This window comes from Cydia strobilella, chromosome 13 (genome assembly GCF_947568885.1).
Source record: "Cydia strobilella chromosome 13, ilCydStro3.1, whole genome shotgun sequence".
Taxonomy (NCBI): Eukaryota; Metazoa; Arthropoda; class Insecta; order Lepidoptera; family Tortricidae; genus Cydia; species Cydia strobilella.
The window spans coordinates 6,506,465-6,520,145 of record NC_086053.1 but is presented as its reverse complement, the minus strand read 5'-3'; the positions used below and the strand labels follow the sequence as shown (position 1 = coordinate 6,520,145).

Below are 13,681 nucleotides of genomic sequence, written 5' to 3'. Positions count from 1 at the left end.
AACCCTGAACTAGGTTTCGTTCGGAAATAGTGAAAACGTAATAAAATCTTTTTATGTATTACATAAATAATTATAAATAATCGAATTTAAACTGTTGTGAGACATACTAACATTAAATCATTTTACGGTTTAGAATCACTTGTTTTAGTCACTCGCGCGACATGTTTCGCAGAGTCTAGGTCTCCTAAACATGTCGCGCGAGTGACTAAAACAAGCGAGTCTAAATCGTAAAATGATTTAATTATAAATAAGTTTTGAAAAGATATTTTGTGCTAAATAATCATTAAATAATATCCCATTTTATGGTTTTTGATTGTGAATAACTGTAAATTACTTTTGACCTGTTTTTTTTGAGACAAAACATGTTTTTTTTCCATATTCGTTCAGAAACTACTTTTTTCCTTCCAATATACGATTGATCGTTTGACAGCGGGCGTTCGCGTTTAACATAACCTTAAAATATTGTTTTGATTTGAACTTGTGTTTTGTATTTTGCATGCAAACACAGCTGATACCGCCAGTAAAACTTCCTAGAATAGGCAATTATTGATTAGTATTGTCGTATAATGGCTTCAAAAGAAGGAAGCGGTGATAAGGCAAAGGTAACAAAAACAATATTTGTATGGAACACAAATTTAATATTCTCATGCATTTTCATAACGATTTTTATTTATACCTTACTTATAGGGTCCTCAAGGAGCAGGAGATGGAAAAGAAAAGCGAAGGAAAGAGTCTATTCTCGACTTGAGCAAATACTTGGAGAAGAGTATACGAGTAAAGTTCGCCGGAGGGCGCGAGGCCGCCGGCATTTTGAAGGGTTATGATCCTCTGCTAAACTTGGTGCTCGACAACACCACCGAATTTCTTAGAGGTTAGTATAAAATCAGCCTTGCAGTTAAGGAAATATGTGCTCTTTAATTCATATAACATTTTCCTTTCATATCTCATCTCACAACACCTCAAAAGTGAGATAAAGTCAAAGATGAGTCTGCAGCGATTTTAATATCCCAGACTGTGCAAGTGTTATTTTAAATGTCAAACTTCTATGAAATTATGATAATATGTATAAATAACATTTGCACCAGTGACCGGACAAACACGGCTAACACATTGAAAGACTTTCCCTTTTGAACCCTTACCGAAAAGCTAACCAAAAATAAGGCTAGCTCTTAATAAGGGTTACCCTTATCTTTAAGCGCTTTTTATAAAGGTTTCCCTTTGCGTGAAAGAGACAAGATTAGTATATATCTACGGTAGTGTATGAAAAGGAAAGAAAATACGTGCCTAGTCAAAGAACGCCGACATCGCCGCCGACGATAGCTCGGATTCAAAGTAATGTGTGCTTTATGAACGAGGTAGACGACTTAAATTAGCACGCTTATATGCTAAAAGGGAAGCCCTTTATAAGGCTAACCCTTATAAGCAATATGCAAGGTGTTGGTGAGCGGATGATAAGGGTTTGTAAGGGTATTTGGGCTACCGATTACTCAAATGTGGTAGCTTTATATAAGGGTTTTTAAAAGCAAAACAAAGGGTTTCGTCTGGCAAAGGGTATGGTGAGTTAAGCTTTATGCAATACCCTTATAAAACCCCGATAAGGGATAGCGGGCCGGTCCCTGGTTTGCAGTCTTCCCCCCTTCCACATGGTGGAAAAACATAGAAAGAGACCTCAAAAAAGCCCAATTGCCTGAGCAGACAACCCAAGATCGTATGACTTGGCGCAGAAAAGTGAGGAGACCCGACCCCAAATAATGGGATAAGGAGAAGATAAAGAAGAAGAAGAGAATGTTTGCACAGTCTGTGCTGTCACAATCATTGCATAGTATCTTGGTCTAACTCTACACATGTCATTAAGTTGTAGTTTTAATTTAATACTTTCAATGTGTAACCAACAACAACAATAGACTTATGATTCATAACAAAATGATCAAGTAAATTATGTTTTGCAATTATGTATCAAAATTTCATTTTAAGTGGTTGCTTATAACAGTCTTAATTTTTTTATATACAGATCCTGATGACCCATACAAACTGCTAGATGACACCAGAGCCTTAGGACTAGTTGTGTGCCGAGGAACCTCAGTGGTGTTGATCTGTCCCATGGATGGAATGGAGGCAATTCCAAACCCCTTCATAACCCAAGAAGGATAGTCTGTGTAATGTATCATTTATATTATTAAGTCTACATTAAATAATTTAAGGACCATTCTGTAGTTTCAAATCAAAACCAACAAAAAAATATTATTTTCATTTATTATCTACAAAAAATAAATTATTGCACACATGCTTAACATTTAAAAACCTATTACATTAAATAATACTATGGAACAACCATGTCCAAATCCATTTATCAAGTCATCTGCTCCACTGGTAACTTAAGTCATAAGTTATAGCATATTTACTAACACCAATACACTTAATTGATTATCGATATACTTTGTCTATACTTGCCGCAGCACCATGTAGTGAGTTTAGCAATAAAAGTCAGGCAATAAATGCATACCTTTTATGCATAATACTACCTGCACTACTATTGTGTCCCACTCCATAAGGCGAGTGCGTAAGAGACAGCATGATTCTGATGATTTACCTGACCTGACTCTCCACTTAGTTTTGTGGCAAGCATAGTTGCAACAAGTTATATAAATAGTCAATTAACTGTGTCAATGATGGTACATTCTTTTTAAATATTAATCTAGTCCAAACTCATTTCTTATCCATGGATAGCTCTGTGGACAACCCTGACAGGTTATCATGTATTTATCATGCTGTAGAACCTTTGACTGTAGTTTACAAGTCCTTGGTTTGTGGCAGGCATATTCAACATCCTCCAAACTGTGATTTTTGCATTGCCACGGCTCAAACTTGTTCGTATGGAGCACTGGCGTTGGCCGCTTCATCCATTCAATAGCTTGTTTGTTTGTCACGAAGTAGACATCTGGTAGTTTCATTAATTCACTAATAAATTTCTGTAAAGGAAAATTACATTGCAGTATTTCATTATTGAAGTTGAGGAAGAGGAGATGAGGAAGTGGTTTGGAAGAAATTATTTTCTCATTTTGCCCATATTGCCATATTGCAAATTAGCTAAAGTCTCCATTTTTCATTATCACCTGACAAAGAAAGAAACATGTGGAATAATGATCATTAAAAATATTATGGACTATGCAAGTTGTACAAAAATCAAAAATATTCTATAAGACTCTAGTTTTAATATTTGTGAGTACATTGTTAGTATCTAATGGCGACCCTTTTGCCACGCCTCAAAACTGTGTGTTCATAAATATAATTCCATACCTTAAATGCATGCAAATATTCAGCATTCTTCAACCACGTCGCATTCAAATGAATGCCAAATGGAGCCCTGTTCTTCAGATAATGTCTTTTGAAGTTGCTGACCAGGACATCATACACATCTTTGTCAGTCAGCTTGGGGCAGTGTTCCAGGGTCGTGCACACTTCGTCGCCTTCCTTTCCTCCTTCGTTCAGGAATGGGTTTATGGGCATCTCCCATAGGCCGGCGTAGCTCCGCGTTGGGCAGTACTGGTTTCCTGTTGATACATAGTTTTAAATTTATGTGACTCTAAACTACAGTCTGCAAGCGTGGTCAGAGGAATTTTTGAGGAAACCCTGCCCTCTCTCCCTCCAATCTGTAACGTAATAACGGACTGTACCTATGGTGTCAATTAATATAAGCAAAGTGTATACCGAAGGAGTTAAAGATATTCTAGTAGGGGCGCAATATGCCCGTGCTCCACTTTTATCATTAAAGGAAAGGTCTTCCTAAGGAAACAAATCGCACAAGCGTGAAGGCAGATTCCTTCCTGTCATTAGCAGCTCGAATAAAAAAAGTCATAAACAATAATGTCGAATGGTAATTGCGCTTTTATCATGCAATCGCATGACGATATTCGGAACTGTGCGCGGAAACATGCGTTAACAAAATTCGATATTGTCATGCATGTTTACGTTACGGAAAGGCTTAGCACTTTTATGCCAGGAAAGAGTGTAGTGTGAATATTGTGATGCCTTTGTTATGTAATCTATACGTACATCTTGCGAGTTTCTAGTCGACAGCGGCATAACTGTTACTTAATCGGTCGCACGCTCTAATTACATGTTGATCAAAGATGTCTCGTACAAGTCGTACACAATGAACATCGCGTATTAAAAAAGAATTAACGGTACTTTTTGCATTGTTTATGTTTTCTTTAGTATATCTTGTTGTTCTCTTAAAGCAGATATACGGTTCAATAGCTGTAATTTTCAATTTGTTTAATGATTAAGATTGGGACACCTATATGAGCCCCTTTTTTCCGCTTTCATTCTAAGTTAGCTAAAGCTGTTAGCTACATGGCTGTGGCAATTGTTTTATTACACAGTGGATCGTGTACGGTCGATCCACGCGCGCGCCGTACAGTACACCGACCCAAACATATGAGACATGAGTAACAACCCAAATCTTCAGTAGGTGGGTAAATAATAAACAATTAAGCAACTCATAAGGAATGTTTACCGGAACACTTGTGCGGCATTTTATAATCGAGCGTGTACGGCCAGTACGGCGGGTCCGACACCGGCGCGACCGCCGTTGCATCGTACACGAAGCCAAACTCTTGCATCATGAGAAACTGACGGTTCCAGCCCAGCGACAGGTACGGCACGCGGAGGCCCCTGAAACAATTGAAAGTCGTTAAAAATCTTGCATTTGTTTTGCACTTTTAAGCTGCATATAATCCTTCGACAAGGACGCTATAAATGCTTTTCCGAATTTATAACGGTAGTGGTCCTTCGAGCCGGATACAAAATGGTCTTTGGAAGTGACTGAATGATAGTATTTATGTATTTACCTGAAGTCTTCCATGCGTACTTTAGCGAATCTGTTGACTATGTTCGCTTGACCGACCATTTCATCGAACCAATCCTCTACAGTGGCGTTTTTGGACCACCATTCTTCGGGACCGCGATTCCTGTAATCAAAAGGTTATTTATTGTACTATGTGACTTGTACTTATTTAATTATTTATTCTAAAATAGGGAACGGAACTACAATTAAATAGCTTTACCGCGGCCTTTACCGTTTCAATATAGGTGTACCATTATGAGGTGTACCTACCTCAACTAATTTGATTCCTAGGCCACTATAGAACTTTGTCGCTTTAACTACTAGATACATGCATAAATACATACAGTTTTCGGTACTCGGGCGTGAACAAGTACTGTTTGACCACAAAACTTACGTAATAGAGTTGACAGCGATCTCATGCCCCTCGTTCCACAACTTTTGCACGTGCCTGTAGTTGGTATATTGGTGCGGGATGAAGAATGTCGCCTTTATGTTGCAGCCGTTTGGATTTCGGAGCTCAGGAGTGAACAAGTGTTTTGTGAACACGTCCCAGTTCTCGTGGTTCACTGGGCCGTGGAAGGTCAGGGTGATCATTTGAGGAGTCTACAACAGAATATTTAACACTATACGACGTAGAGAACTTAAGAGTTTCTTTCGGTGTTCATCTTACTTGGGACTCGAGCTGGAGTAGGTAACGGTCAAGAAACTAGGTTTTTGTACTGCTACTATTCTTGCTACATTAAATTTTTACTTCGTTTTTAGGCGGGAAAACCAAAACATCTTAGTCTAACATTACATAAACAACACAACAAATATTTAGGTGCTTCGAAATTTAATTACTCCTAAAATATGTCTTTTATAATTGGGTACCTATTTTTACCTGATTTGGAACTAAACCGCCAGGGATTTCAGTCCCAGTTTTGGTACAAAAGCAGTCCGGCAACTGGCACAGTCCCGTGTCGCAGGGCGCCGCAGAATTAGGGTCGTACTGCACGTCGCACCAGCCCTAAAAATAATGCTTGGTCAGGCGCAGAGAAAGTAATTGCAGTCAGGTGGCACCTATTACATGGGTTGATGGGTGATGATATTATGTAGATAAACTCGTGACACTGTGTATTTATTAACTCGATGACTTACTAGAACTGGCTCAAGATTTGCATTAGGTAATTAATCAATATTTACATACACACTCTTGTATCTCGTTATAATAAAAACAGCCGAAATATTTAATATTTAAAAGTAACCCTTATAGTACTTGTGGGTACTTACCTAGGTTCAGTATTCTTTAGTATTGAGATCAACTTGATAACTAATTTGTAAACTGCAATAGATGTGAATATACTAAAGAAAAAGTGGCCAAGCCTTCCAGTGGCTGAGGCCGGAAACGAACCTGCGAGCTGCGTCTTCAGTTTAGGCGGCTATAGCCATTAGGTACCTCTAGGTCACTCGGTGTCGGTCCCTAAGAAACAATATTATAACTACCTAACTGTATGAAACTCTGTGTCAATCAACATAGCATCTATCCGGGTGTATCTGTAAATGGGCAATTGGAGTGAACTATCTAGTACTACTTTTTCTTTGGCAAAGTTGAGTCGTTACGTGTGGTCTAGAGAAAGCTGACTGGACACTTGGGCACCAGTATTAACAGATAAACAACGCTTACTTGACCTACGCGACGTGAATAAGATGTCTTGAATTGGATAACTTAACTTTTAGGTATTAGAATTTAAACGAACTTCCTTAGGCCATATGACTTTTAATTATCATTTGATTTAGAACCATAAGTATGTATATGTGATCGAAATATGTTGTAAAGATAATCTTGCGGAGAATCCAGTTATTAAATGTTGCTTAGACTGGCAGTTCTGTCGCGTCGCGACCTTTGTATGGTTAGGTACTTTATTAGTCCACTTTTGGATTTCTTTGTTGTAACTTCTGTTGCGTTAAGCTTACTTTTAATTGAACCGTCTTATTTTACTAACGCGATTGATGACAACAGATAATGCTGATGAAGTGACGATAACCGAAATTTAAATTACATTGTCGCCGTGAACTTTTAAGCTGCGTCAGGTATGTTGGGTCAACCCTTATTACTTGTCTTCGTCTGTCAGCTTGAGATAGAAAGGTATTTACTTCATCAGAGGAGTCTGCGCAGTCGTTGGATCCATCGCAGAAGTACTCCGCAGGAACACAGTTCCCGTTAGCACAGGCGAGGTGCGTCTCGTTGGCGCACGAGCCGTTTTCCAGCAGAGGCTTCGGGATATGTGTCTCTGGAACAAAGATGTTTAGATATCGTAGGTACGCGAAATCTGGCCTGAACATGGGTTGTTATTATATGTAATGTACTTTGACCCGAGCAGAAATTCTGCCAAGGTAGCGAAGAAAGGTAGGTAGGAATAAAAAAATAAAATTAAGTAGTTCGGAACAAATATCGCACTTTTGAGTTTGAAAGTTATGGAACTTGGGATCGAATTGGCGTTCTAAAAGGTAGGAGCTTTTTAGAACGCCATTGAAAAGAGCAAATGGGACAACTAAGTACTTCTTTTACAACAAGGGAAACCACAGAGCTACAATTAATATCTTTGTTCTGGAGGCACAGGTAATGTTTGGCTTCATAAAGAGCCCATACACGGCAACAATACAAGGCAAACAACTCACCAGTAGTCACGTCACAGTTGTGAACATTCTGCGCCTGGTCACAAAGTTGCCTGTTCACGTCAAAAAGTAGGCCCGGAGAACATCGAAACTCGAAGACCTCATTCTGGAGACACAGGTAATATTTGGCGCACTCGTCATTTGTCCACATTGCTTCTTCCGTGCGATCCGGGTTTCTGGTTAGAAAATGAGTATAGAGCAAGGTTTGATAAAAAACAAGTTCAAATTTATTTACATAAAGTGGCGTTTAAATGTCTATGAAGATATTGTCAACCTCCCACCAATTATGGATCGTAAATGTTTGATTGTCGTTGAGTGAAACTTACGTACTTCACTTATTATTTGGCAACTCAGAATTCCACCAAAATTACTATGACGATGTTGTAATAGCTCCATTTTTTCTCGACGTCAAATTTAAGGAGTTAGTCTTAACTTTCAACTCAAGATGATATTAGTAACCTTATTACAGCTGGGGGATGACAGATGCTACGAAAAGCCACGTGACTACTTCCATACATTATTTATATTTCCATTGGCGTTTTATATCAACGATTGCCATCTTGATGGCTAAGCCACCGGCCAGGGGCTAAAGCTGGTCCTTCGAACCGGACAAAACAATTGACGATAGATCACTTTCCGAGGCAACTCTAATGTAGAAAGCTACATAAATTCACAGTCATCATTAACGCTTGAAGAAAAGTTTCTCTCGAGGGAGGATTGGGCTAAAAAACGCGTTCAAGCTAAGTTTTAAGAAAAAAAAACCGACTTCAATGGAGGAAGCCGTTGAGAGGTTACTTATGGTTGATGGTGCACTCCAGACAATGAAATGAAAGAGACAGCTCTGTTTGCCTAACTAAAAGGAGGTAAAACCACCCACTTTTCTAGTAGCATTTCGTTTCTGTAAGGGTCACAGTTCTAACCTAACCCAATATTCTGATAGCATTTCGTTTCTGTAAGGGTCACAGTTCTAACCTAACCTAACCCACTTTTCTGATAGCAGTTCGGTTCTGTGAGGATCGCAGTTCAAAAAAGTTCCACTTCATCAAATGACACTTTTTTAAATGGAAATGCTGGATTTGTTGAGGAAAATACAAAAATCACTATATGTATGCCTTTCACATTTGAGGAGTTACCTCGATTCCTCATGGATCCCATCAGAACTCGAGCTTGACAAAAATGCGTCTTGAAAACCTAACTTGCTTAACAAACATAACGAAGAGGACAAATCGCCACACGCGAACTATGCTTCATTGAAGAGTTCCGTTCTGATCATCATCAGCAGTTCCACTTCATCAAATGTCACTTTTTTAAATGTAAATGCTTGATTTGTTGATGAAAATATTAAAATCACTATATGTATGCCTTTAACATTTGAGGATTTCCCTCGATTCCTCATGGATCCCATCATCAGAACTGAGTTTTGACAAAAACGGGACCAATCTGTATGTATATACTTACAATCAAATAAAGAATTTTCAAAATCGGTCCAGAAATGACGGAGTTATGGAGTAACAAACATAAAAAAAAAACAAAAAAACATACAACCGAATTGAGAACCTCCTCCTTTTGAAATCTTGAAGTCGGTTAAAAAGACAATCGATCACAGAACAACAAACTACATGGCAATCAATTAGTATGGATATGATGGTAGTATTTGTCTACGTGATAATGATGTGTCCGTCTTTTTCAATCGTGAGTTAATAAAAAAAACCCGGCCGAGTGCGAGTCGGACTCGCGCACGAAGGGTTCCGTACCATTACGTAAAAAACTGCAAAAAAATCACGTTTGTTGTATGGGAGCCCCACTTAAATAATTATTTTATTCTGTTTTTAGTACTTATTTGTTGTTATAGTGGCAACAGAAATACATCATCTTTGAAAATTTCAACTGTCTACCTATCACGGTTCATGAGATACAGCTTGGTGACAGACAGACGGACAGCGGAGTCTTAGTAATAGGGTCCCGTTTTTACCCCTTGAGTACGGAACCCTAAAAATGACGTTTATATAACGTGGATAAAATCCATAATACGGCTGCGGATCGTCGTATGTGAATATATGTACCTAATTATATGAAGAGCGAAAGTTTCTCTGGACGGCGGAAATGTAGATGCGGCGGACGGACGGTATTAGCGTCAGTCAAGGTTGCGGCGAAAGTCGACCGGGGTCGTTGCCCCGCTGGGAAATTTGCAATCAATGCAATTCGCGGACAACATTGACGTCATTGGCTATTTGCATTTAGGTCTTACCACTTACGTAAAGTATAGTCTAAGGTTTTGCTATACTACATCAGTGGGCCTAGATTCTAGGCCCTAGAATCTAGATGGTTATAGGTACTTATGGTCTGTCATCCGCACCACACTCCCCACACACACACAGTCATGTCACTCATGTCATGTTATCAATCGATGGAGCAAGTAGGTATACAAAGTGTAACAAAAATATTGGAGGTGAAAAAATTTGGTATGGCGGGTTGACCTATTTGACCGACCTGCCTTGCCCCATACAAGATTTTTATTCACGTTATTTTTATACTTATTCTTAATCGGAACACGATACCGATTATTTAACGGATCACCACTATTTTTGTTACCTAGCTCTATATATATGCGTATCTTGAATTACACATGCTTGACATGCTTACTTCTGTTTAAGTCATGGTTCACCAAACGGTTAAGTAAAATTATGAAACTTTAAAAGGTTAGTGGTTACGATGCGACTGCACCTTTAATGCTCTTTGACCGCAGATCGTGATAAACATTATAGCTATGGTATGGATTCGTTAACGTAATCTTATGGTATTTTGCAGCTCATACCGTAATGGGATAGAGTGTATACCTACAGGGAAACCGTCTAGGGTTAGACCAAGCTAAGTTGGCAGCGATTTTGATAGCACAGACTGTGCATGTGTTTTGAAATTATGACGTTTACTTAACACTTGCACAGTCTGTCCTATCAAAATCGCTGACAACTTAGCTTAGTCTGACTACATGCTCTTTCGTCACTTCGAAGTCTTGCGTTTGTAGGTACACATATCTTCCACTTATACTTATGTAAAAGGTCCATAGAGCTGAAGGAGCGAGCGAAGCTCTTCCTTTGACTGTGTCTGAGTGAAGTATGTACCTAGAGTTCTTGCCTCATGTTATGACGGACTTCCCAATCAATTTGTATGCTGTTCTTCTCCACATGACGGTTGGAGTTTTTTTTAATTTTTACTTAAGTCTGGCGGTGCAAAGGGGCAACGCCGCCAGCGTCCTGTTAGGCACCATTCCAGAAGCGCGGGTAGCTTTGGGGAGGTATTTTATATTTACTTTTATATACCCATAAGTGTTGTTATTAATATTTACTTTTAGTTGATTCTTGATTTCAAGAAATAAACAGATATTTATTTATAAATAGTTTAGGTACTTATACGATAAAATTTACACACGCGCTTGTCTTTGTCATTGTGCCTGTTTCCGTCCACATGTTCAGTTTTCGTCCACTTGAAGGATTTGCAAATAATAATTTAATTTTTAGTTTGCTACTTGCAAAATATCATTTTTATGTAGATAGATATATGAAGGATTGCAATAAGTCCAAATTTGTGCTGCAATGTAGGTTATTTCAAATTTCGTCAAGTGGACGAAAACTGAACAAGTGGACGAAAACAATTACCCTATCTTTCCGAATCTTAGCGATTCCCCGTTCGCTAATGAACACCTAATATATAAATAGGTACCTAATAGGTACCAATTAACAAAAGGGATTAGGTATTATAAATTTATGAGGCGTCTTAAACATTAATTCGTGTTTTAATTATGTGTTTTTTTCTTATGTATTACATAAGTATCTACTTTAGTAGGTATGTAGTTGAATTTCGTGCCTATAAAATGACCGGAAATTCGTATTATGTTATGAATAACTGTAATTTTTCGACCAGTTTTTAAAGTGGACCGATTTCACCTCGCTACTGAGATTACCGAGTAATGACATAATGATTTCTTTTCGAAAGGTATGAATTGTCATCGATTATGTGTTAAGCTTTTCCTTTTCTTTACCTACACATTAATAACCAATCATAAACTCAATTCCATCTATTAATTATTTATTCAACCATAAAAACAATTGCTATTTTTAAAAGTTAAGAAAGCACTTTTTTGGATGTCGGTCAGCCTAATAGCATAGCCTAACTTATGTTTTGCCTGGTACCAATACAAATGATGAGAAACTGATCATCATCATCATGATCAGCCCTTAATTCTCAGGAGCGGAAAATGTATTAGCACCCTTTCGTGTTCATATATTATCGAAAGATGACTCGGTTTGATAAGTTTTACTAGCTAGGTTAATAAATGTTAAATGTATTGATAAAAAATCTATGGTAACCACACCTGTAAAATCTTCCATTTTCATGACACTTTAAATTACTGGTGCTTCTTTTGCTTAGCACATGTTTCTTATTTCTGTGCTTTCCTTGCACTCCTGTAATTAAATTCGAAAATAACTTCGCATATTCACTGATCGTATAGGTAGGTTGCTTGAAACCTTTAGGAACTTTTTTAATGTAAAGCAAATATTCAAACTGCTTCTCCGGCGAAAGCAATGGAAATTTGGAATCTTGGCCGCGTAACGATGAAATTATTTTTTGTTTACGGTTAATCGGAAGTCCCTTTAATTTCGAACAACTACCTAAAGCCGCGCACACGGCGAGGGTCGCGAGAAGGAGCCGCATGGCTGTCGCGAGCTCTGTCTTGGAAGCACTGAGTTATCACCGAGTCATTATTGTCGCGGGGTTACTTTCTTCCACCTCCACGACGGCTGGTCGTTCGGCGAGGTGGAACGAATATGGCGACTTCATGTTGTACTTCAAGGTACGTGAGCGAAACACATAAATAAAATATGTACCTAGTACATAAATAGTATAGATTAGATACACAATATTCTGCTTTAGACATAATTTTCTAACTAAGTACTTGTTTTTATACATTATTAAATATCAATTGTTTTTAGATACATTACATAAGCAGTGAAGTTAAATCAAAACTACTAAAAACACACTAACAGCATGACGTTTTTCACGTTTTTATACCTTTTTAGTGTTCCGTACCCAAAGGGTAAAAACGGGACCCCATTACTAAGACTCCGCTGTCCGTCTATCCGTCTGGCCGTCTGTCCGTCTGTCTGTCACCAGACTGTATCTCATGATGAACTGTGATAGCTAGGCAGTTGAAATTTTCACAGATGATGTATTTCTGTTGCCGCTATAACAACAAATACTAAACAATACGGAACCCTCGGTGCGCGAGTCCGACTCGCACTTGGCCGGTTTTTATATAACTATTATCCTGTCCTCACTGTGTCCCCCTTAATACGATTCGAATTTAATTCGAATAAACCTGCACAGTATAAGCTAATCTTGCAACAATGAGTAGGAATAGTCTTCCGTCAGTAGAAAGAAAACAACAAAAAAATGTAAGCGCTAAAGAAAATTTGAATTTCACGCCTTTTTCTACTGACAAAATTGTTTGACTGACTAATTATATGGCCTGACTACTATCCGGGCCGGATTTCCGCCTAGGGCCACAAGGCTCGCGCCTAGGGGCCCATCTAACAGCAATGGTTCTGAGATGGAGAAGGGGGCCCCCCCCCTAAATTCTAAGTGCCATACTAAGTGCCTAGGGGCCCTAGGTCTCTAAATCCGGGCCCGTTGACTATACATACATAAGTATATGCGTACCTACTTTTTAATATATTTTTTTTGCATGATAATAATTCCGGTTTAAAGTGATAAGGGTAGGTATTTCTCAACGTTAGCTCAACATAATTATAAATAAAAAAATAAAATAAAAAAATGTTTTATAGCCACTACCAGAAAAAATAAAAATAAATTGACAAGAGAAAAAACAAAATACACAATACATTTAATTTCACAAAAACATTATAGAAAACATGCACATAAAAGAAAAAAAAATTGAACAGTAAACTATTTACATCTAGGTCTGTTTGTGGTATAGGCAATCTCAGCTTTTTGCTAGATATATGTGGATATATACCCAGCGCTGATTTTCAGACGGGCCCCTTTTATTTAATTATTTACAGGCCATAGAACGTTGAGTAAGTACTCTCCAGTTGTATAACTACAAAAAGTACAAAATCCGGATCGAAGGACCGACATTACAATGTGAATTTTCGCGCGCAA

The 13,681-nt window shown here is 38.2% G+C and overlaps 2 protein-coding genes across 2 annotated transcripts; one reads left to right on the top strand and one right to left on the bottom strand.

Moving 5' to 3' along the window:
* Nucleotides 1-441: 441 nt before the first annotated feature.
* Nucleotides 442-2,206, top strand: LOC134746699 (U6 snRNA-associated Sm-like protein LSm7). Its single transcript, XM_063681222.1, has 3 exons — nucleotides 442-602; nucleotides 688-871; nucleotides 2,012-2,206. Exons 1-3 carry the CDS (start codon nucleotides 567-569, stop codon nucleotides 2,149-2,151), a joined length of 360 nt encoding a protein of 119 aa, XP_063537292.1. The 5' UTR covers nucleotides 442-566; the 3' UTR covers nucleotides 2,152-2,206.
* Nucleotides 2,207-2,614: 408 nt separating this feature from the next.
* Nucleotides 2,615-12,341, bottom strand: LOC134746658 (chitin deacetylase 1). Its single transcript, XM_063681161.1, has 9 exons — nucleotides 11,874-12,341; nucleotides 7,505-7,677; nucleotides 6,980-7,116; nucleotides 5,727-5,852; nucleotides 5,241-5,449; nucleotides 4,851-4,970; nucleotides 4,517-4,674; nucleotides 3,298-3,551; nucleotides 2,615-2,969 (listed from the first exon to the last, which is right to left on the bottom strand). Exons 1-9 carry the CDS (start codon nucleotides 12,212-12,214, stop codon nucleotides 2,691-2,693), a joined length of 1,797 nt encoding a protein of 598 aa, XP_063537231.1. The 5' UTR covers nucleotides 12,215-12,341; the 3' UTR covers nucleotides 2,615-2,690.
* Nucleotides 12,342-13,681: the final 1,340 nt, after the last annotated feature.